The 18621-nt window shown below is 48.5% G+C and overlaps 1 protein-coding gene and 1 long non-coding RNA gene across 2 annotated transcripts in view; one reads left to right on the top strand and one right to left on the bottom strand.

Annotated features, from left to right (window-relative positions):
• Positions 1 to 3041, bottom strand: part of Dync1h1 (dynein cytoplasmic 1 heavy chain 1) — a 64380-nt gene extending 61339 nt beyond the window's left edge. The window contains exon 1 of the mRNA XM_021720683.3: positions 2636 to 3041. Within this exon, the coding sequence (XP_021576358.3) occupies positions 2636 to 2891 (256 nt within the window). The 5' untranslated portion in view covers positions 2892 to 3041. The remainder of the gene's footprint in view (positions 1 to 2635) is intronic.
• Positions 3042 to 3077: 36 nt separating this feature from the next.
• On the top strand, positions 3078 to 4842 carry LOC120886693 (uncharacterized). The gene is made up of 2 exons (XR_005729772.2): positions 3078 to 3523; positions 4538 to 4842. It is a non-coding gene; the product is annotated as an uncharacterized LOC120886693 (long non-coding RNA).
• Positions 4843 to 18621: the final 13779 nt, after the last annotated feature.

Below are 18621 nucleotides of genomic sequence, written 5' to 3'. Positions count from 1 at the left end.
GAACTACTGATGATCTTTCTAGAAGCAAAGAGCAAAAACTTGCAATTTTTTTTTCATAAAAATAAATCGTGACCCAAGGTTAAAAAAAAAAATCACTGATTTTAAAACATAAAGAGTACAATAAAAATATGATAAAGGGTTAGCTATGGTCAAACTACTCAAAATATAATAATTTAAAAAACTAAGATTTAGGGCTGGGGATGTGACTCAAGCGCTAACATGCTCACCTGGCATGCATGGGGTGCTGGATTTGATCCTCAGCACCACATAAAAATAAAATAAAGATGTTGTGTCCACCAAAAACTGAAAAATAAAAAAAAAAAATTAAAAAAAAAACCCACTAAGATTTATTTAAAAAATGACCAGAAAGACATGGGCCAAAATGCAGTCAGTGGTTCTATTGGGGTAGAAGAATTCGGGTGATTTTTATCTCATGTGTATGAGAGAAACATGGTTTTGTCAAGAGTGGATGAGTTTTCTTTTCTTTGTGATGCTGGACATGAAACCCAGGGCTTCATGCATGCTAGGCAAGTGCTCTGACACTGAGTGCTTGATTTTTTTTAACACATGATTTACATACAGGAATACATTACCCCAAACATGACAACATTAATGCTTTAAACATGCTCAAACAGCTTATTTGCTTTGAACATTCTATAGGGATATAAGAAAACTATTCTTTCATACCCTCAGAACCTCTGGACCAAAAGAAGGCTGCAGAGAAGCATCTCTGAATAAGAACAGCCTCTGAAAGAAACAAACTATCAAAAAGAATCAAGCTTGTGAGGCACAGAGGGCAGGTAGCCTGGGTTCTCTATGGCTAGCAACCCACAGCTTTTTGAAATTTCAAGAAACTTGCTGGCAAACATTTTCAGACAATCTCCAGTCTCTGGGTGCTAACCTTAAAACTGACTTGGATATCATCCCTGGGATCCCAGATGCAGATGGATGGTGCCACACCCATTCATGAGCTTGTCTCATATGCTCTCCATCTACTACAAAGTGGTTTTTTAAAGAATCAACAAAAAGGGGCTGGGGTGGTGTCTCAGTGGTGGAGCGCTTGCCTACCTCTGGGGTCGATTCTCAGCACTGTATACAGATAAATAAAATAAAGTTCATCAACAACAAACGAAATATATTTTTTAAAAAAATCAACAAGTAGGCCAAGCAGGCATGGCGGCCCATGCCTGTAATCGAAGTTGCTCTGGAGACTGAGGCAGGAAGACTGCAAACTCAAGATCAACCTCAGCAACTTAGCCAGGCCCTAAACAACTTGATGAGACTCTTGTCTCAAAATAAAAAGGGCTGAGGATGTGGCTCAGAAGTTAAATGCTCCTGGGTTCAATCCCTGATACCAAAAAAAAAAAAAAAAAAAAAAAAAAAAAACCCAAAAAAGAAACCCCATAGACAATTTCCAAACTCTAGGTGGGTGTGCTTTTTTGAGAAGACTGCAGGAATATGGAAACTTTTTGCCTCCTCTCCCAATCTCTTTCTTTTAACCTATAAAATCAGGCTTATCATTAGAATCATGTAAGCACTGCACAAATTGTAGGCATAATTAGTGAAGCGATGGACTGGAAACTGATATGATGAGTCCAGGCTAAGGACAAGAATTAGGTGCTGACCTTGGGCCAGTCATGTAACTGGAGATTCGGTTTTCTCACGCGTAAATGGAGAGATATACCCATTCAGCACCCAGTGAGCATCCGCCCTCCAGCAGAGATGCTCCGCAGGCACCCTGCTGGTACTGTCATCCTGTGAGCCTCTGCCTCTGGGTCCTGCAGGGGAGGCCTCAAATGCCTTCTTGCCTAGGCTCCTCTGACCCACCACGACCTCCTTCCTCAACCACAATCCAGCTGCCACGGCTCCCAGGTTTGCTCCTGGGTCTGCTCCCTCCCGAAGTCGCCTAGGCCTGGTCGCGAATCGAAACTGAAAAGCTCATGTGACGTTGGAGGCAGGGATGCGGCCTCCGCTCGCACTCGGCCCAGGGAGACGCTGTCTCCACCCAACTCGGCCATCTTGAGAGGCCCGAGCACACAAAGCGACCCCATTGTTTGAGTGATGGCAAGACAGGGGTACCCTGATCCCTTCCCTTAACCAGGACGCGGGCACCCCGCGGGGCTCCAGCCCGGGCAAGGAGTGAAGCAGCGCCGGCCTCTGCGGGGCGTCTGGGGCGTGGGGAGCTCGTCCCTCATGGGAGGGGGGCGTCTGGGGCATGGGGGACTCCTCCCATCCCCAGTGGTGTCCGGAATATGGGAGGCTCCTCCCTCCCGGGGGCATCTGGGGCGTGGAGGGCTCCTCCATCCCCTGTGGTGTCCGGAAGGTGGGGGGCCCCTCCCATCCCGCCCGGCATCTGGGGAGTGGGGGGCTCGTCCCTCCCGGGGGCGTTTGGAGCTCCTCACATCCCCAGAGGTGTCTGAAATGTGGGGGGCTCCCATCCCACGGGGCATCTGAGGAGTGGGGGGCTCGTCCCTCCAGGGGGGAGTCTGGAGCGTGGGGGACTCCTCCCATCCCCAGTGGTGTCCGGAATGTGGGGGGTTCGTCTCATCCTGAGTGGTGTCGGCGGGCGTGGGGGGCTTGTCCCTCCCGCGGGCCGCCCCTGCCCTACGCTGGGCCCTGGCGCCGGGCCCCGCACCTTTGAGGGTGGAGCGCTCCACCAAGACCGTGTGGACCTGCGGGTCCGACAGGAACTTGCGCATCTGCTCCAGGGCACTCTTCTCCTCCAGCGCCGCCTCGAGCGCAGCGGGCGCCTCGCCGCCATCCTCCAGCAGCAGCGGCACCAGCTTGCGCAGGTGCTTCTGCAGCACCGAAACGTCGGCCACGTTCTGCACGGCCGACACCTCCAGGCCGGCCGAGCCGTCCTCGCCACCGCCGCCCCCGGGCTCCGACATGGCGCCGCGCTCGGGACCCGCAAGCAGCGCTGAGAAGGTATCCGCGACCCGGCGAGAGACAGGAGCGAACGAGAGAGAGAGAGAAACGGGCGCCGGAAGTCACACCGTCCGCTAGCCCACGGCCGACTGGGGTGAGCGGCGCCGGCTCCGCCCTTTAGGCAGCCGCCGCCCGCCGGCCCCGCCCCGCCCGCCGGCCGCAGCCGCCGCAGCCACCGGCGCCCGCTCGCGGCTGGCGTCACGACGCCGCGCATGCGCTGGGTGCCTGGCGTCGCCGCCGCGCGGCCTTCTGGAACTTGTAGTCCCGGCGCTGGGCGGGGCCCGAGTCTCCTCACTGTCAGCCCTGCTGATGCGGACCTGGCTTGGCCTCCGGGGTGAAAGCGGAGAGCTACGAACCGCGTCTGCCTTGTTCACTGCGGTGGACGGTGGACGCAGCGAATAGCACACATCCCGAGAACGCCACAAATAGCTAACGAATAATGTGTGGATGAGAACCCAGATTTAACAGGCGCTCAGCTTGTGCCGGGCTTTGTTCTAAGCTCCTAGCAAGTGAAGAAATGCGTGCACATTAAGTGCCGCAGTGTAGGCCTGGTCCATGTCGCCCTACATATGCTTACGTACCTTATGATACGGAGGTACATGAGAGTTTTTTCAGAGGGGGAGGGATGGGGGGCCGTGCCGGTGGTCGCACTGCTTGGTAGAAGGGGACATTCCAGTGGAGTAACGGGCCTCTACCAGGACGGAGAGGTCTGAAGGCTGGGGCTGGGGCATTTACTGCAGGGCAGTGTGAAATTAAGCCAGGAATGACACGTGGACACAGACTCTGAAGGGACCTGGCTCCCAAAGACCAAATCACACCTCCCCCCAGGCAAGGATGCTGCGAGGACCGAGAGGGGTGCCGCCTATATGAGGATATGTGCTTATAGTAGTGATGCCCGCCCCCCAGCAGCCCTGAACTGGCACTGCCCTTCCATGGGCTTGGGCATTTGGGACAGTAGAAGCAAGGGCTGGGATGCTTGCTGGCTAAGGTTCCCCTTGTTCTGTCCCACCCCAACCTCCCCTACACCACGACCATGTAAGGGCCAGAATCCAGGCGGCCCTCATTTGTGGTTTAGAGATGGCAGTTCCTTCTAAGGAGGTAATAATTGGCCTTAGAAAGTTCAAACCCATAACTTGCTTTTTCAGTTGAACAGAGGGAAGGAAGCCAAAGGCATTTTTATATCAAAGTACAGAGTCAGAGAGCTGAATCCTGATTGGTGAACTGATGATGGTATGATTCTATTGTCCCAAATCATCTTTGGAAAACTACATAACCTACAATATGCTTATTCCTTGCACAATTATCTGGTGCCAGGCCCCAGAGACTGCTGGAACACAGAGGCTAATCAGATGGTTCTTATCTTTAAGGAGTTTATGAAATAAATAACAGATTGGTTTCCCATCGTCCTGCCCTTCATCAACCCACCCTTGTATGATATGCCCACACAGTTCTAAATATCTTTTAGGAGGAAAAAATAGAACAACAGCAACAAGTTTGTATTATGGTCATAATAGTAATGAATGACAACAACACACGACCAATAGCTGATACTGAGTGCTCATTCCATGCTAGGCACTGTGCTAAGAGTTTCCTTCCATATGTCCTTTAGGGCTAGGAACTGGGATGAAGAGGCAGGTCACCATCTGAGACACAGAAATCCGCAGAGACCTGGAAGATAAAGAGACTGCATATTGGCTGCACCGTGAGTCAGCACCAGCATGGGAAACACTCAGGCAGCCAAGGGACTCAAACATCTGCAACCTGGCTCCGAGCCAAGGATACAGATAACGGGCTCCAAATTCCCAGTCCTGCACGATGGGCTCAAAACTAAAATCATTTATTATTTCTAAGAGGATGAAAATCAGAAAAAACTGAGTAATCCATCTACAAGGATTTATAAATGAACCAAATGTCCTTGCTGTGTTTGTTGTATTTAATATGTAAAAAGAAGAAGGTCAGTTGTGATTAGGGGCTTTCTACACAGAGTGCTGACATTCCATGTGCATTATGCCAGAGGCTGGCCAGACTGCACCGGTGCTGAGGGTGAGAGGAAGCTCTCATGGGGCCCCTTCTGCCTCCTGCCATAGGCCTGATCACACCCTGAGCTGATCCAAGGTGGGGGATCTACCCACCTGCTTCTCCCATGCATTTCTGTGTTTTAATATCTCTGCTTTCGCCTGTCAATGGTAGAACCTACTCTCAATTGTCAGGAAGTGCTGGAGAGAGGTCTTTCTAAGTCAGTGTAGGATGATAGTAGCTGCTTGTATTTATCAGAAATTGGTGATGTGTGGTCTGCACAGATGAAAGCATACCCACATCCTACCTCTCTTTAAAATATTATGTGGGTACCATGCATGGTGGCACAGGCCTATAATCCCTGACTTGGGAGGCTGAGGGAGGATTGCAAGATCACTCAGCAATTTAATGAAGCCCTAAGCAGCTAAGCAAGACCCTGTCTCAAAATAAAATTTAAAAAGAACTGGAGATGTGGCTCAGTGGTAAAGTACCCCTGCATTCAATCCCTAGTACCAATAATAATAATAATAATAACAACAACAACAATGGCTTCTCAAGTTCTGGCTGGTGGCAGCCTCATCCCCATTCTTGCCTCACTTAACCTGTGGACAGCCCAGAACCCTTTGGTAGAACTCCCCTGAACCACATCTTCAGGCTCCTTGATGGAAATCCCTTCCTCGCCCTCATAATTCCACATTGAACCCTCATTCATTCCATGAGCTAATTCAACCCCAGTTCTGGGAGCAGAGAGAGGTCCTCTAAGCTCAGAATTATCAGCACCAGCTGGGTGTGGCCCAGAGTGGGCACTGGTTACTGGGTGTGAAACCAGCATCTTACCCCAGGGCCCCCAGAATGAGTGCTGGTGGTGGAAGCGACAGAGTACTTATGGGTTTGACATTCCTTGCCACTTCAAGGCAGGCCACAGCCTTTGACCAGGACACAGCTAGAGGACTAAGCTAGAGCTCCACAGGGTTACAGGACACTTCTGATGAAGCTTCTTTCCAGGACCCACCCCCTTTTCTGTCTGGGCTATTTGGTAAGTAAGCCTTGGGGTAACCCGCAGGTTATGGGGTGAGGAGAGGATGCTCACCTGCAGGATCAGAACGGGTCGCTGGCGCCCTCTGGTGGTGCACAGGAGGATTGGAGGGCCCTCTTGCTTGGGAGGAGGCCTGGCTTCCCAACCTGCTGCCCATCCATGTGGGTGGAGGTTCCAGACTCACCTTCTCAAGGGTGTCTGGGTCACTTGTCCAGGATGGCAGAGTGAGTAAGGACAGTGACCAAAGGGGACTTCCAGCTTGTGTTTCTACCCATATCCCAAGTGAGAAGTTACTGCTAAAGCTTTTCTCTAACTGGGCAGGCAGCTGATGGGGTCTCCTGACTACTGGATTAAGTGTGACTCTGCTAGCCCTCTGAAGTCCTTGGTGCTACTCTGGTCCCTCCCAGGGGCATCCAGTGCTTTTTCTTATCAAAAACTGTGTCCCTAGCCAAGACCTCTGCTCCAGGCTGCTCAGGACCCCATCCCCTCTCAGGATGCTCTCCCTCCCTCCCAGCTCCCACCCTGCACTGACACATCCCTTCTTTAAAAGAGAAGGGAAACCCTGCCATATCCACACCATCTCTTTGTTGTCCTTTCCACAAACTCCTCAGAAATAAGTGTACACGGCTACTGCCTCTCGCTCCACCTTGGATGTGCTGTCCAGTCTTCTCCCTCCACCCAGACATTCCCAGCAAGTGCTCTGGCCCATGTCAGCCAGCCTCCACCTGGGCAGGCCCAGCGTCCGAGACTGAGAGTCCTCTTCTTGCTCGACGTGCTGTGGGCCCAGTGGGCCCTCGCTCCCTCTCTGCATCCCTCCTTCACTTATTTCAGCAGCTGCCCTCTCTGGTTCCTTCTAGTCTCTTTGCTGGAGCCCCCCCCCCCACTCAGAAGGTTGGAGTGGCCCAAGGCTTGGTCCTCATCTGCTTTGCCTTCTGTCAACCATCCTTGGCCGGGCTGTCCCCAGCGGCAGACGTCAACAAGCTGCACCCCCCTATTCCAACCTAGCAGACTGTTCTATGTGGTTAGCTGGAGTGTTCTAGAAAATGCCGGTTGGGTCATGTTGGTTGGAGGTGTGGTTCAAATCTGTGTTCTTATTGATTTTCTGTGTACTCATTCTGTCAGTTATTGAGAGAGGCGTGCTAAAGTCTGGTTGAAGCTGTGGATTTCTCTTTCCTTGTAGTGCAATCAGTTTTTGCTGTTTGGAAGCCCTGGTGGTAGGTACATACACATACGGCATGCCTGTGTCCCTTCCTGAATCGACACCTTTTTTATTTGAAATGTCTCTGTTTCTGGTAATATTGTTTGCTCTAAAATCTACTGTCTGATTTTAACACAGCCACTCTAAGTCTCTCTTGTTTGGTGTTAGTGTAGTATCGCTTCTTCCATTCTTTCCTGTTAACCTCTCTGTGTCTTTTTATTTAAAGTATGTTTCTGGGTGGCAGCATATTGTTAGTTTTTGCTTTAAAAAAATCTGATGATTTCTGCCTTTGGGGGTTGATTATGGATATGGGTGTGGTGTTTAAGCCTACCATCTTGCTATTTCATTTCTATTTGTCCCATCTATTCTCTGTCCAGATTTGAACTCTGATCCCTCTCACAGCCCTTCCTCCTCCAGAGCTCCCCTGGCAGGACACACTGCCCCTGTCCACCCTGATGCTCAGGCCAAAGCCCCTGTCCACCCTTGATGCCTCGCCTTCCTCCACGTGCCCATCTGGTGCACCAGCCAACTCTCGGCTCTCCCAAGTACCTCTGAAATCCTGTCTCTCCCACCTGCCCTGCTGCCTCATGAGCTCCAAATCCCACCTGCCCCCCAGGACTGCTGCCTGAGCTGCCTGCAGGCTGTTCTCCACCGCAGAGGGACTGGTCTTCATAAGGTAAGTCAAAGTCATCTCTTCTGTGTCCAAATGCTCCTGTGGCCTCTCCTCTCACCTGGGGAAAACCACCCCGGAGCCTGCTCACCTCTGTGTTGTTCCTGGGTCACACCAGCCATGCCTTAGCCTAATGTTTTTCCTCTTTCTCCTTCTGGAATGGTTTTCTTCCAGGATCTTCGGTGGCTCACTCCTCCCACCTCAACCCACGCTCAGGCCTCTGCTGAAGTCCCCCTGAGGGAGAGGAGGCCTGTTTGAACACCTTCTCCAAAATAGCACCCCCACCAAGCCCCCCTTGCCTGGCTCTGTTTTTATTCCCAGCTCCTTTCTTTGAAGTACACATACTTGGGTTTTTAGTTCATGATCTCTGTCCCGCAACTAGAACGCAGTTCCACAAGGGCAAGTTCCTTCTCCGGCGAGCTGCGCACTCGTGGCCTGCACCAGCACTGACGATGCCGTTCTGCTTGCCAGTCGTGTGAGTACAAGAGCTATTTGGGGCATGAGTCAATGAACAGGGTACTTCCATCCCCAAGGCGAATTACAGGGTGAGTCTAAGAGAACAGAGCCTAATAAGATACGCTCCTTGTGGGCTGTGGCTGTGGCTCAGCAGTAGAGCGCTTGCTTAGCACACACACGAGGCCCTGTGTTAGATCCTCAGCAGCACATAAAAGTAAATAAATAAAAATAAAGGTATTGTGTCCATCTACAACTAAAAAATAAATATATATAAAAAGGATATGCTCCTTGGTGACCAAGCAAACACAGCAAAACTGATTTGTAGAACCCCCCCATGGGTTACTTCTGTGAAATTAAAGATGTGCACTAAGCACATTGACGTCACGTACCCATCAGTCCCCGGTGGGATCCATCCCAGGCTCCCTAGTTTTTCTCCATCCATAGTTGGAATGGCAACCAGGATGCATTTCTTCAAGACTTTGAAAAGAAGTGACACAAATACAAAGGTCTTGAGGGATATCTGGAGATTTGGGGGATGCCTACGATGGGTTGAATTGTATTCCTCCCAAAGGAATAAGACCTGTATCTGTGAATGTGACCTTATGTGGAAACAGGGTCCTTGCAGATGTCACTGAGTTGAGATCAGTCTGGATCAGGGTTAGCTCTACATTCAGTGACCAATATTCTTCTCAGGAGAGGGAAATATGGACCCAGATCCATGCATACACACAGGACGAGCCCCGTGAGCTTAGAGAGATGCATCTGTAAGCCAAGGTACACCAAGGGTGGCCGGGACCCAGGAGAGAGGCTTGGAGCAGATTCTCCCTCTGGACTCCTGTGGGAACCAACCCTGCAGACTTCTAGGCTCCAGACCTGGAGAAGAATCCGTTTCTCATGTTTCAGCCATGTGCTCTGGGGTGCTTTGCTCCAGCATCCCTAGGAAGCCACCAGGGCTGCATTCCAGGGGCAGCTCAGTACTTTGACCAGAGCGACAGTACACCATGGGAACTGTCAAGCAGGGAACTGAAAGATCACATGATGGGAGAGGACTTCATCTGCCAGGACATGGAGTTGTCTGGGATGTCCTGTGGCTGTGGGATAAACCACTGCGCTTCCAGACAGAGTGGCAAATCCATCTGTCCTGCATTCCTCACAAAACAGAATGGGTCGAAGGCCTGTGCGTTTGATGTGGCTCGGAGACAGTGACTTTGGTAAGTCCCTCTGTGTGATGGCTGTGGCTGCTCTCAGGGCCTGCAGGCCTGTGCTTTTCTCTGGAAACTTGTTGGAGTCCAGGGGGTCTCAGGAGACGAACGGATGGGGAGGAGTCACTGAAAGGCGGCGGAGAAACAACATAGACACAAGAGGGAAGGTGTTGCATCTGATTCTTTACTTGTGAAGTTAATCATATATACTTTTCATTTTGGGAGGCTCATAGTATTTTGTGGTTACAAAACAGGAATCATTATTCAAAGAAACAAAATTTTATGCAGCTACAATTAGATAAGACAAATGTCTCTTGGCCTGCATAAGCAAGCATTTTTACTTTCAGTTCACATTTTGCTTTGAGCTGTTTCTGCTTAGTTAGCTTTTAATAATAGTTAGAAATGTCCCAGACTATCGGCCTATACCTTGACTATTCTTTCTTGACTTACTGACTAGTACCGGCGCCGCGGTTATGACAAGTGGTTAACTTGAAAAGAGAGGCTACTAATTTTAATCAAACAAGAGTAAGAGCACAAATCATTGTGTACAGGAATAAGAACAAGTTGCCCAGTACCAAGCACTAATCTGTCTTCTTAATATTAATTTTTCTTCTCTAGATTTTAATTTAATTTCTCAAAAACTTCCTTGACTGTTTTTCCTACAGGGTGTTTCTCATTAAACATTAACAATTTACATTCCACACCTGAATCATTGCATTTAGAGCAAACAGATTTATTCTTTAGAAGTACTTGCATTAATTGGGCAAGTCATGTTTTTTCCTTCATACTTAATGGTCATATGAGAAGTTACAATTATATTTATTAACAGAAGTGCAAAAACAAACCATCCCATTTCCCGAAACATTCCGAGCTCCTCCAGAGGATGGACACCGTGCGCCATCCACCTCAGTAGGGCCATGCCTTTGCCTGAACCAGGGGAGGGGCGCAGCAGACACTGAACACAGACTGGTCCTTGACTTGAGGACCTGCAATGTTAGCCTCCTCCCCTGGATGCCTCTGGCAACTCAGCCCCCGGTGAAGCATTCCCTACATCACCAGCCTAGGGATGCCCCTCTTTGGTTAGCTTCCCGGGACTTTCTGAACGGTAACTCATGGCTTTCTCAGTCACCAACCTGTCCCATGTGTTTGCATCAGCAATAAATGTCGTGACCAGGTGGAGGTGTCTGACGTGATCTTTGTACTGTAGTCACAGAGCCAAGTGAGTAAACTCCAACACACGCCATCAAGGAACGCAAGGGTCATCACTGCAGTGGAGGAGGCTTGATGCAACAAGCAGCAGTCTAGTCTTGGGACTGCAACCATGTTCCCATTAGATCTTCATCAAAGGTGAGCTGTGGCTCTGCTCTGGTCATCTTGTTCTGAGGGCCAGGCTGGTTGAAACTGTTAGTTGTAGATGGACACAATATCTTTAATTTTATTCATTTATTTTTTACGTGGTGCTGAGGATCGAACCCAGGGCCTCACCCATGCGAGGCGAGCGCTCTATAGCTGAGCCCCAGCCCCAGCCCAAGAGGTTGTTGCCCTTTTATGGCAGAAGAAAAAGACTGATGTGGAGAACCACCATTGGCCCTCAGGTTCATGCTTAAAAGTGCCATGTGTCACTTTGCATTGTTTTTTTTTTTTTTTTAAGAGAGAGAGAGAGAGAATTTTTAGTATTTATTTTTTAGTTTTCGGCGGACACAACATCTTTGTTGGTATGTGGTGCTGAGGATCGAACCCGGGCCGCACGCATGCCAGGCGAGTGCACTACCGCTTGAGCCACATCCTCAGTCCTTGTATTGGTTTTATTGGTCAAGGTAGGTCATGTTGCCAAGAATGATGTGAGTGGAGAAGGGTGTGTTCTTCCCACAGGGAGAGGAAATGAAAGGCCTCAGTGACTCCATGGTCTGTGAGGTTCTCTGTGGGACTTTTAGGTTAGGCTGTATGTTTGAAAATCACTGCAAGGTCAGAAATTTATGCGTACTAACTACTGGGTGATAACTTTTTAAGTGTTCATTTTCCTTTTGAATCACCCTATCTAATAATGCCCTTGTTATGTGCTTACCGAGAATCCATGTGTCAAAATCAACTCAAGGCAGATCAGAGTAGGCACTAGAATAGAGACGCTGCACCTAATTGAAGAAAAAATACACCAGAATCTTCATCATGTCAGCTTAGGACCTGACTTCCTTAGCAAGATCCTAAAGTGCAAGAGGTAAAATCAAGAATCAATAAATGGGATGAATTCAAACTAAAAAGCTTCTTCTCAGCAAAGGAAACAATCAATAATGTAAAGAGAGAGCCTATAGAAGGAAGAAAAGTCTTTACCACATGCACTTCAGATAGACCACTAATCTCCAGGATATATCAAGAACTCAAAAAATTAACACCAAAATAAACCCCCTCAGATAACCCAATCAATAAATGGGCTGATGAACAAAACAGACACTTCACAGAAGAAAAACTACAATTTCTCAACAAACATGAAAAAATGTTTATTGGAGCTGGGGCTGGGGCTCAGCAGTAGCTCACTTGCCTGGCATGTGTGAGGCACTGGGTTCAATTCTCAGCACCGCATATAAATAAATAAAATAAAGGTCCATCAACAACTAAAAAATTATTTTAAAAATGTTTATCATCTCTAGTAATTAGAGAAATGCAAATCAAGACTACTCTAAGATTTATTCTCACTCCAGTCAGAATGGCATTTATCAAGAATACAAGCAATAATAAGTGTTGATGGGGCTGTGGGGAAAAAGGTGCATTCATACATTGCTGGTGGGACTGCAAATTGGTGCAGCCACTATGCAAAGCAGTATAGAGATTCCTCAGAAACTTGGAAAGGAACCACCATTTGACCCATCTATCCACTCCTTGATTTATACCCAAAGGACTTAAAATCAGCAAACTACAGTAACTCAAACACATCAATGTTTATAGCAGCTCAGTTCACAATAGTTAAACTATGACACCAGCATTGATGCTGTTCAACAAATGAATGGATAAAGAAAAAGTGGTACATACACAATGGAATATTACTCAGCCTTAAAGAGGAATAAAATTATGGCACTTGCAGGTAAATGAATGGAACTAGAGAATATCATGCTAAGCGAAATAAGCCAGTCCCCCAAAACCAAAAGCTGAATGGTTTCTCTAATAAGTGGATGCTGATCCACAATGGGTGGGGGGTAGGGAAGAATGAAGGAACTTTTGTTTGTGCAAAGGGGAGGACGGTAGAATGAGACAGACAGTATTACCCCATATATATGTATGATCATACCACTGGAGTGACTCTGCACCATGTGGAGTCAGAGGAACGAGAAGTTGTGTATAGTGTGTCCAAATGCACTCTACTATAAAAATAAACAAACAAACAAAAAAAACTTATGGCGATCTCCCATTTATGCTAGTGTGCTTGTTGTAATCATGTCACTCCATTCAATTTCCTGTAAATCCATGAAATTGGAATACAAAAACACTTGCTGTTTCCATGAAAACAGCGGGGCGCTTTGGACAGCCGGCTGAAGGCAGGTACCTGGGAAGTGCTGGCGATTCCCACAGCTACAAGTCCTGGATCACAGACACACAGCACAATGCTGCAGGGTGCTCCCCTGGAGCTCTTCAGTCTCACTCCACTTTACAGTCCCAAGACTGAGAATGCACCTGACATCTCGGTGTGTGGGTTGTGCGTGCAAGTGCTGTGGCATTCAGATGGGGGATTCAGCTTGAAATAAAAGGGTTTGCTTCATATTTTAAAAAAGGCTGTTGGGTCATGCGGCCTTCAAGGGAGGAAACAAATCACTCCAGGTATCTCAAATAGAAAGGAATTTTTAAAAATATGGTGTTGGGTGTGGTGGCCATGCCTGTAGTCCCAGCAGCTCAGGAGGCTGAGGCAGGAAGATCTTGAGTTCAAAGCCAAAAGAGAGGTGATTAGCAATTCAGTGAGACTTTCTCTCTAAATAAAATACAAAATAGGGCTGGGATGTGGCTCAGTGGTGGAGTGCCCCTGGTTTCAATCCCTGGTACACCTCCCCCCCAAAATAAGTAGAAAATATGATGCTAGGGATCAAACTCCAGGCCTTGTGGCACATGCCGAGCACATGCCTTGTCATGCAGCCACACCCCCAGCCCCGAGGAGTTTCACACAGGTCGGGTCCTAAGTGTGAAGACCCCCATGGTGGCTGCGATCCCCTGGCTGTCAGGGGACTGCTCCTGACCCCTGTGACCTGTTCCACATGATGAAACTATGCCCAGTCCCTGCCAGCCCACCTGCCTGAACCCTCTGTCCTCTGCTTAATTGGTGAAAGCTAATTTCCATCAAGCCCTAGCTATAAAAGAGACTGGGAAATCTAGGTCTTTTTAGTTTTCCAACCTCCCTGGAGAGAAAATGGGTGAAATGAAAGTTGAAAGATCCTGTAGTTACAAATGGCAAATGAATTAATATTCTTTTATGTATTTAAATAAAAATGGCTTAAAGTAGCAGACTCTCTAGTAATAGCAGTGTTTTATTCTTAGCTTTAACCAACATTTTGTTATTAATGATCAGGTCCAAATGCACCAGTGATAAGGCCTTACTTGCCAAGTGTGCAAGAATCTGGGCTGATAACTGGGTGAGCCATGGGGAAGGGCACAGTGAGGGGAGGGAGGATTTCACTGGGAGGCTGGTGGGAGAGCTTGAACTGTTGCTCAGTAAGAAGCCAGTCAAAGCCATGCTGTCTTCCCCTTGCCACTGGTGAAGGACTCTTTTGGAACGGATGCCTGGGGCACCCTGTCTCCAGAGTGTCCCTTGCCTGGTTCCTTCTGCCAACTGTGTTTGTCTCACAGACACAGAAAGTACCTACTGTGCATCATGCTGGGAGCTGAAGCCCCACTGTGAAGCTCAAGGTCTCATATCCCTTACTTCTAGAACAGGGCTCAGCACAAATCCGGGGCTAAATAAATATCCGCCAAATGAACAAATGGATGAGTGTACCTAACTGATAGAAAACCAAGTCTCAGAGAGTCACAGACCTCCCTGAAACGGCTCCCCTGGGCTGAGGGCAGCCGAGGCCCCGCCCCCGCCAGACCTCCCCACACCCTCTGCTAGGGAAGGGTTCTGTGGGCTGGTCAGTTGTGCCTGGGGCAGTGTTTCAGGTACAGGACATCCTTGCCTGGCACGACTGTAAGAGCAGACATGCAAACCCGAGCCTCGTAAGCAGTCCTAAAAATTACTGGGTGATGGCAGCTTGCAAAATTGTGAAAATACTCAGACCTACTGAATTCACACTTTAAAATGGATAGTGAGTTTCATGTTATGTGAGTTTTGTCTCCATAAACATTGGATCTTGGCCTCACTTTTTTTTTTTTTTTTTGTACCAGGGACTGAACTCAGGGACACTCAGTCACTGAGCCACACCCCAGCCCTATTTTGTATTTTATTTAGAGAGGGGTCTCACTGAGTTGCTTAGCGCCTCACGGTTGCTGAGGCTGGCTTTGAAGTTGAGATCCTCCTGCCCTAGCCTCCTGAGCCTCTGGGATTACAGGCTGAGCCACTGCGACTGACTTCACATTGGTTTTTTACTTAGGGCTGGGGTTGTATTACAGTGTAGAGTACTTGCCTAGCACGTGCCAGGCCCTGGGTTCCAACTTCAGTACACAAACAAAAAAAAATTGTTGTTATAAATGAACAGATGGGGAGAAAAATAATTAGTGGGAACATTACAATTGCTCTATATGACTTTCAAACATCAAAACTACAATTGGGTACAAATGTATAGAGAAAAAATAATAAAATGCATATTTAGTGCATTTGGAACATTTAGGAATTTGAAAATTTTTTATGTCTTTGGACTAACCCTATCAGAGGAGCTCACTGTGGAGTTGATGATCAGGTCCAAATGCACCAGTGATAAGGCCTTACCAGAATTTACCAGGTATTAGTTGGACCCATGCAAGGAGGTTCCTAGGCCCCAGATCCAGGCGTTCCATACTTTTACAGAGGCGTGGGTGTATTGAATACTGCAGATCTGTAGACTTGGAAGTGGTTAAGGTGGAAACTTTTATCCTGTGTGTCTTACCGCAGGTGTTTTTTTTTTTTTTTTTTTTTAATATAAATGACTTAGGAGTAGCTGGAAGGGCGTTGGCCAAGGCCGCCCCTCCCTGCCTCCCCGGAGCATTGAGCGCTCCTTCCTTCCTAAGTCCATCCGTCTGCTTCCCACGGCGACCCTTGGCACCTGCAGTGTGGTGGGAGGTCCCGAGCGCCTTTCCTGTGCAGTGTGTGGCTGGCGTCACCTTCATGAGCTCCTGCCTCAGCCGTGTCACGGCCGCCGTCACCTGGCCTCTGGCCGCACGTGGCCTCGCGGGGTCGGTGGAGGCCGCTCCACGTTCTCTCCCGGCTGTTCCCTCCAAGCGCTCCGCTCTCCGGGGTTGGAACTGGCTTCCAGCAGCGTCGTCTTCCGGTTCCTGCCTGCGCTTTTCGCCCAGGACAGGTCCTTGTCCTGTCTGGGGGTCGGATAGAACCCTGAAAGTGGCTCCTGTGATGTGGCAGCCCGTGGATTCGTCAGAAATTAGGCTGTTGTTTAAAAGAAAGAGCACTGTGCGGGCACTCCCACGTTGTTGGGCGGAGAATCCTGCCTGTCTCCCAGTGCCACCGGTAATCACACTGTCATCCCCACACACCAGCCTGTTCCCAAGGCTTTACCCAACATTCACAATGAAATGAGATAAGTTATTATCTCCGCAGTTTGAGGATGGGGGCGGGGCAGTTTGGAGGGAGTTTGCTAAAGAAGACTTGCAGAAGGTCTGGGACAGCAAGGCTGGAAAGGAGGAGTTCAAACTCAGACTGTCCCTGGTGCCTTTGAGCCACAGAAACAAGGGCTGGGTTGTGCCCCTTTGTTTTCCCAGTGCCCAATAGGAAACCAAACATGGGAGATCCTTCAGCGCTCTGTTCCCGTGTCCCAAATGCATACCAGAGGCTGCTCATCAAGCTGCAGCTTCCAGGGCAGGCGCTCAGGTCCTGCTGTCACTGAGCCTCTAGGGTGGCCAGGAAGGGAGGGGCTGCCTACTTTCAGCGGGCCGCTCTGCCATCTACTGGCTGATCTGTGTAACTGCAGGGCCTGATCCTTGATGCTCCTGGGACCCTGGTCCTCTAAGTCTTGCTTCAACCTGCCAGAACACACGTCCTTGTCCAGAGTATCCAAACTGTATATGCCATCGGCCCTTTAGTCACTTAGTAGCCTTCTAGGTGATCAGATCCACTGTTATGGTGTTGCAGAGCTTGTATCAAGCAACACTTATTTTATATAGTAATTGCCCCCAAACACAAGAGTAGGGATGCTGGCAATTTAGATGTGCCAAAGAGAATCCAAGAAGTGAAAGGTGAAAGGAAATAAAAAATTGTATGCTGAAGTTGCAGAGATCTATGGTATATTACAATTTCTTACTGTGCCTAGTTTATAGATTCAACTTAATCATAGGTATATATAGAGAGGAAAAACTTAATGTATGTGGTTTGGTTCCACCTGCACTTTCAGGCATCTGTTGGGGGTCTTCTTACAATATATCTCCTGTGGATAAGGAAGGGGCCACTGTAATGCCACAAGACCTTTCATCCAGGACTGCCAAAGAGGCAGCAGAGACAATCTCCTGCATTCTCCTCATGAGCTAGATACAGAGAACTATGTTGCTAGCCTGGCATGGTCAGATTTGTCCAAAAATCTGCTCAGAAGTTTAAACATATGAGTGTACACTTTGAAGAAAGAATTCCTACTTTACTTCAAAGGACATTCACATTTTATGTATTTTTAAAGTTACTTTTATTTTAAAAAATTCTTATTTTTTCCTTTTAGTTATACATGACAGTAGAATGTATTTTGACATATGATTTCCCATTATTGTGGTTGTACATGATGTGGAGTTACACTGGTTATATACTCATGTATTAACATAGGAAAATTATGTCCAATTCATTCTACTATTTTTTTTTCATTTTCTCCACTGTCTAATCTGGTGAACCTCCACTCCTCCCTCCCCACCTCCTATTGTGTGTTAGCATCAGCATGTCAGAGAGAAAATTTGGCCTTTTTTTTTTTTTTTTTTTCAGGATTGGCTTATTTCACTTAGCATGATAGTCTCCAGTTGCATCCATTTAAAAACCCTTCTGGGTTGTGTCCTGCTCAGGGAAATAGCAGAGGCTTCCCAGGGCTGTCTGGGCAGGAGGCCCAAGACCACCTGGCAGTTGCAGAGCAGATGAATAGTTCCTAAGATGCAAAGGGGGCTGCAGAGCCAGCAAAGGGGAAGCTGCAGGTGGAGCAGGACTTGAGGGACTGAGGTGGCTCTACAGATGCCAGTGTTGGTGGGTAGGCTCCCAGGGGACTGATTCCCCACCTCCCACAATTTGACAGCCACAGCCACTAGAAATGAAGAGGGGACCTGGATAGACTGGAACTGAGCTTCTGTCCCTCTGAACTAGATGCCTGAAGCAGAAATGAAGTGGAGGGACCTTTATGAAGAGGAAGAAAGGCTTCCAGTTGGACCTTACATCCACCAGATGCTACCTTCAGAGTACGTCCAAAATGAGTGTCCCTTCTCTTCTTCACTGCTACCCGGGTGTCTGAGCCACCCCCACCTCTTCAACAGAAGATCTCGGTAGCCTTCTTGCCAGCCTCACAGCTCCTGGGGGGGCTTCCTAGAGTTCATTCTCAATAGCCAGAGAGTGCCTGTTAGCTGGCAGGGCAGGGCAGCCAGGCTGAGAACCCTGCAGTGGTCTCTTGTTGCTGAGTCTCCCTGTGGCCACCTACTTCCTCTCCAACCATCTCCTACTACTCAAACCATGTTCATTCCACTGCAGGACGGCTCCTTTTACAGGATCCTCAGCACACTGTGCCCTCTGTCTGTAAGTCTCTTCCCTCACTTCCTTCAAAGTCACCTTAGGCCTTCTCTGCTCCTTTTGCAAATATCCTCCCACTTCTTGGACCATTCCTACCCGACTCCCTAGCTTTATTTTTTCTCCTGCAGCAGGAACTTCTGACAGTATGATGTGTGCTTTGCTGGGGATGGGACCTGTCGCATTGCACGACTAAACACTCAAGTCACTCCAGGTGAACTGGGCTGCACGAAATAACCAGAAACAGAAATA

The sequence above is a fragment of the Ictidomys tridecemlineatus genome, chromosome 5 (genome assembly GCF_052094955.1).
Source record: "Ictidomys tridecemlineatus isolate mIctTri1 chromosome 5, mIctTri1.hap1, whole genome shotgun sequence".
NCBI lineage: Eukaryota > Metazoa > Chordata > Mammalia > Rodentia > Sciuridae > Ictidomys > Ictidomys tridecemlineatus.
Note: the sequence above shows the minus strand (reverse complement) of the source record. Positions and strands in the feature narration are given on the sequence as shown.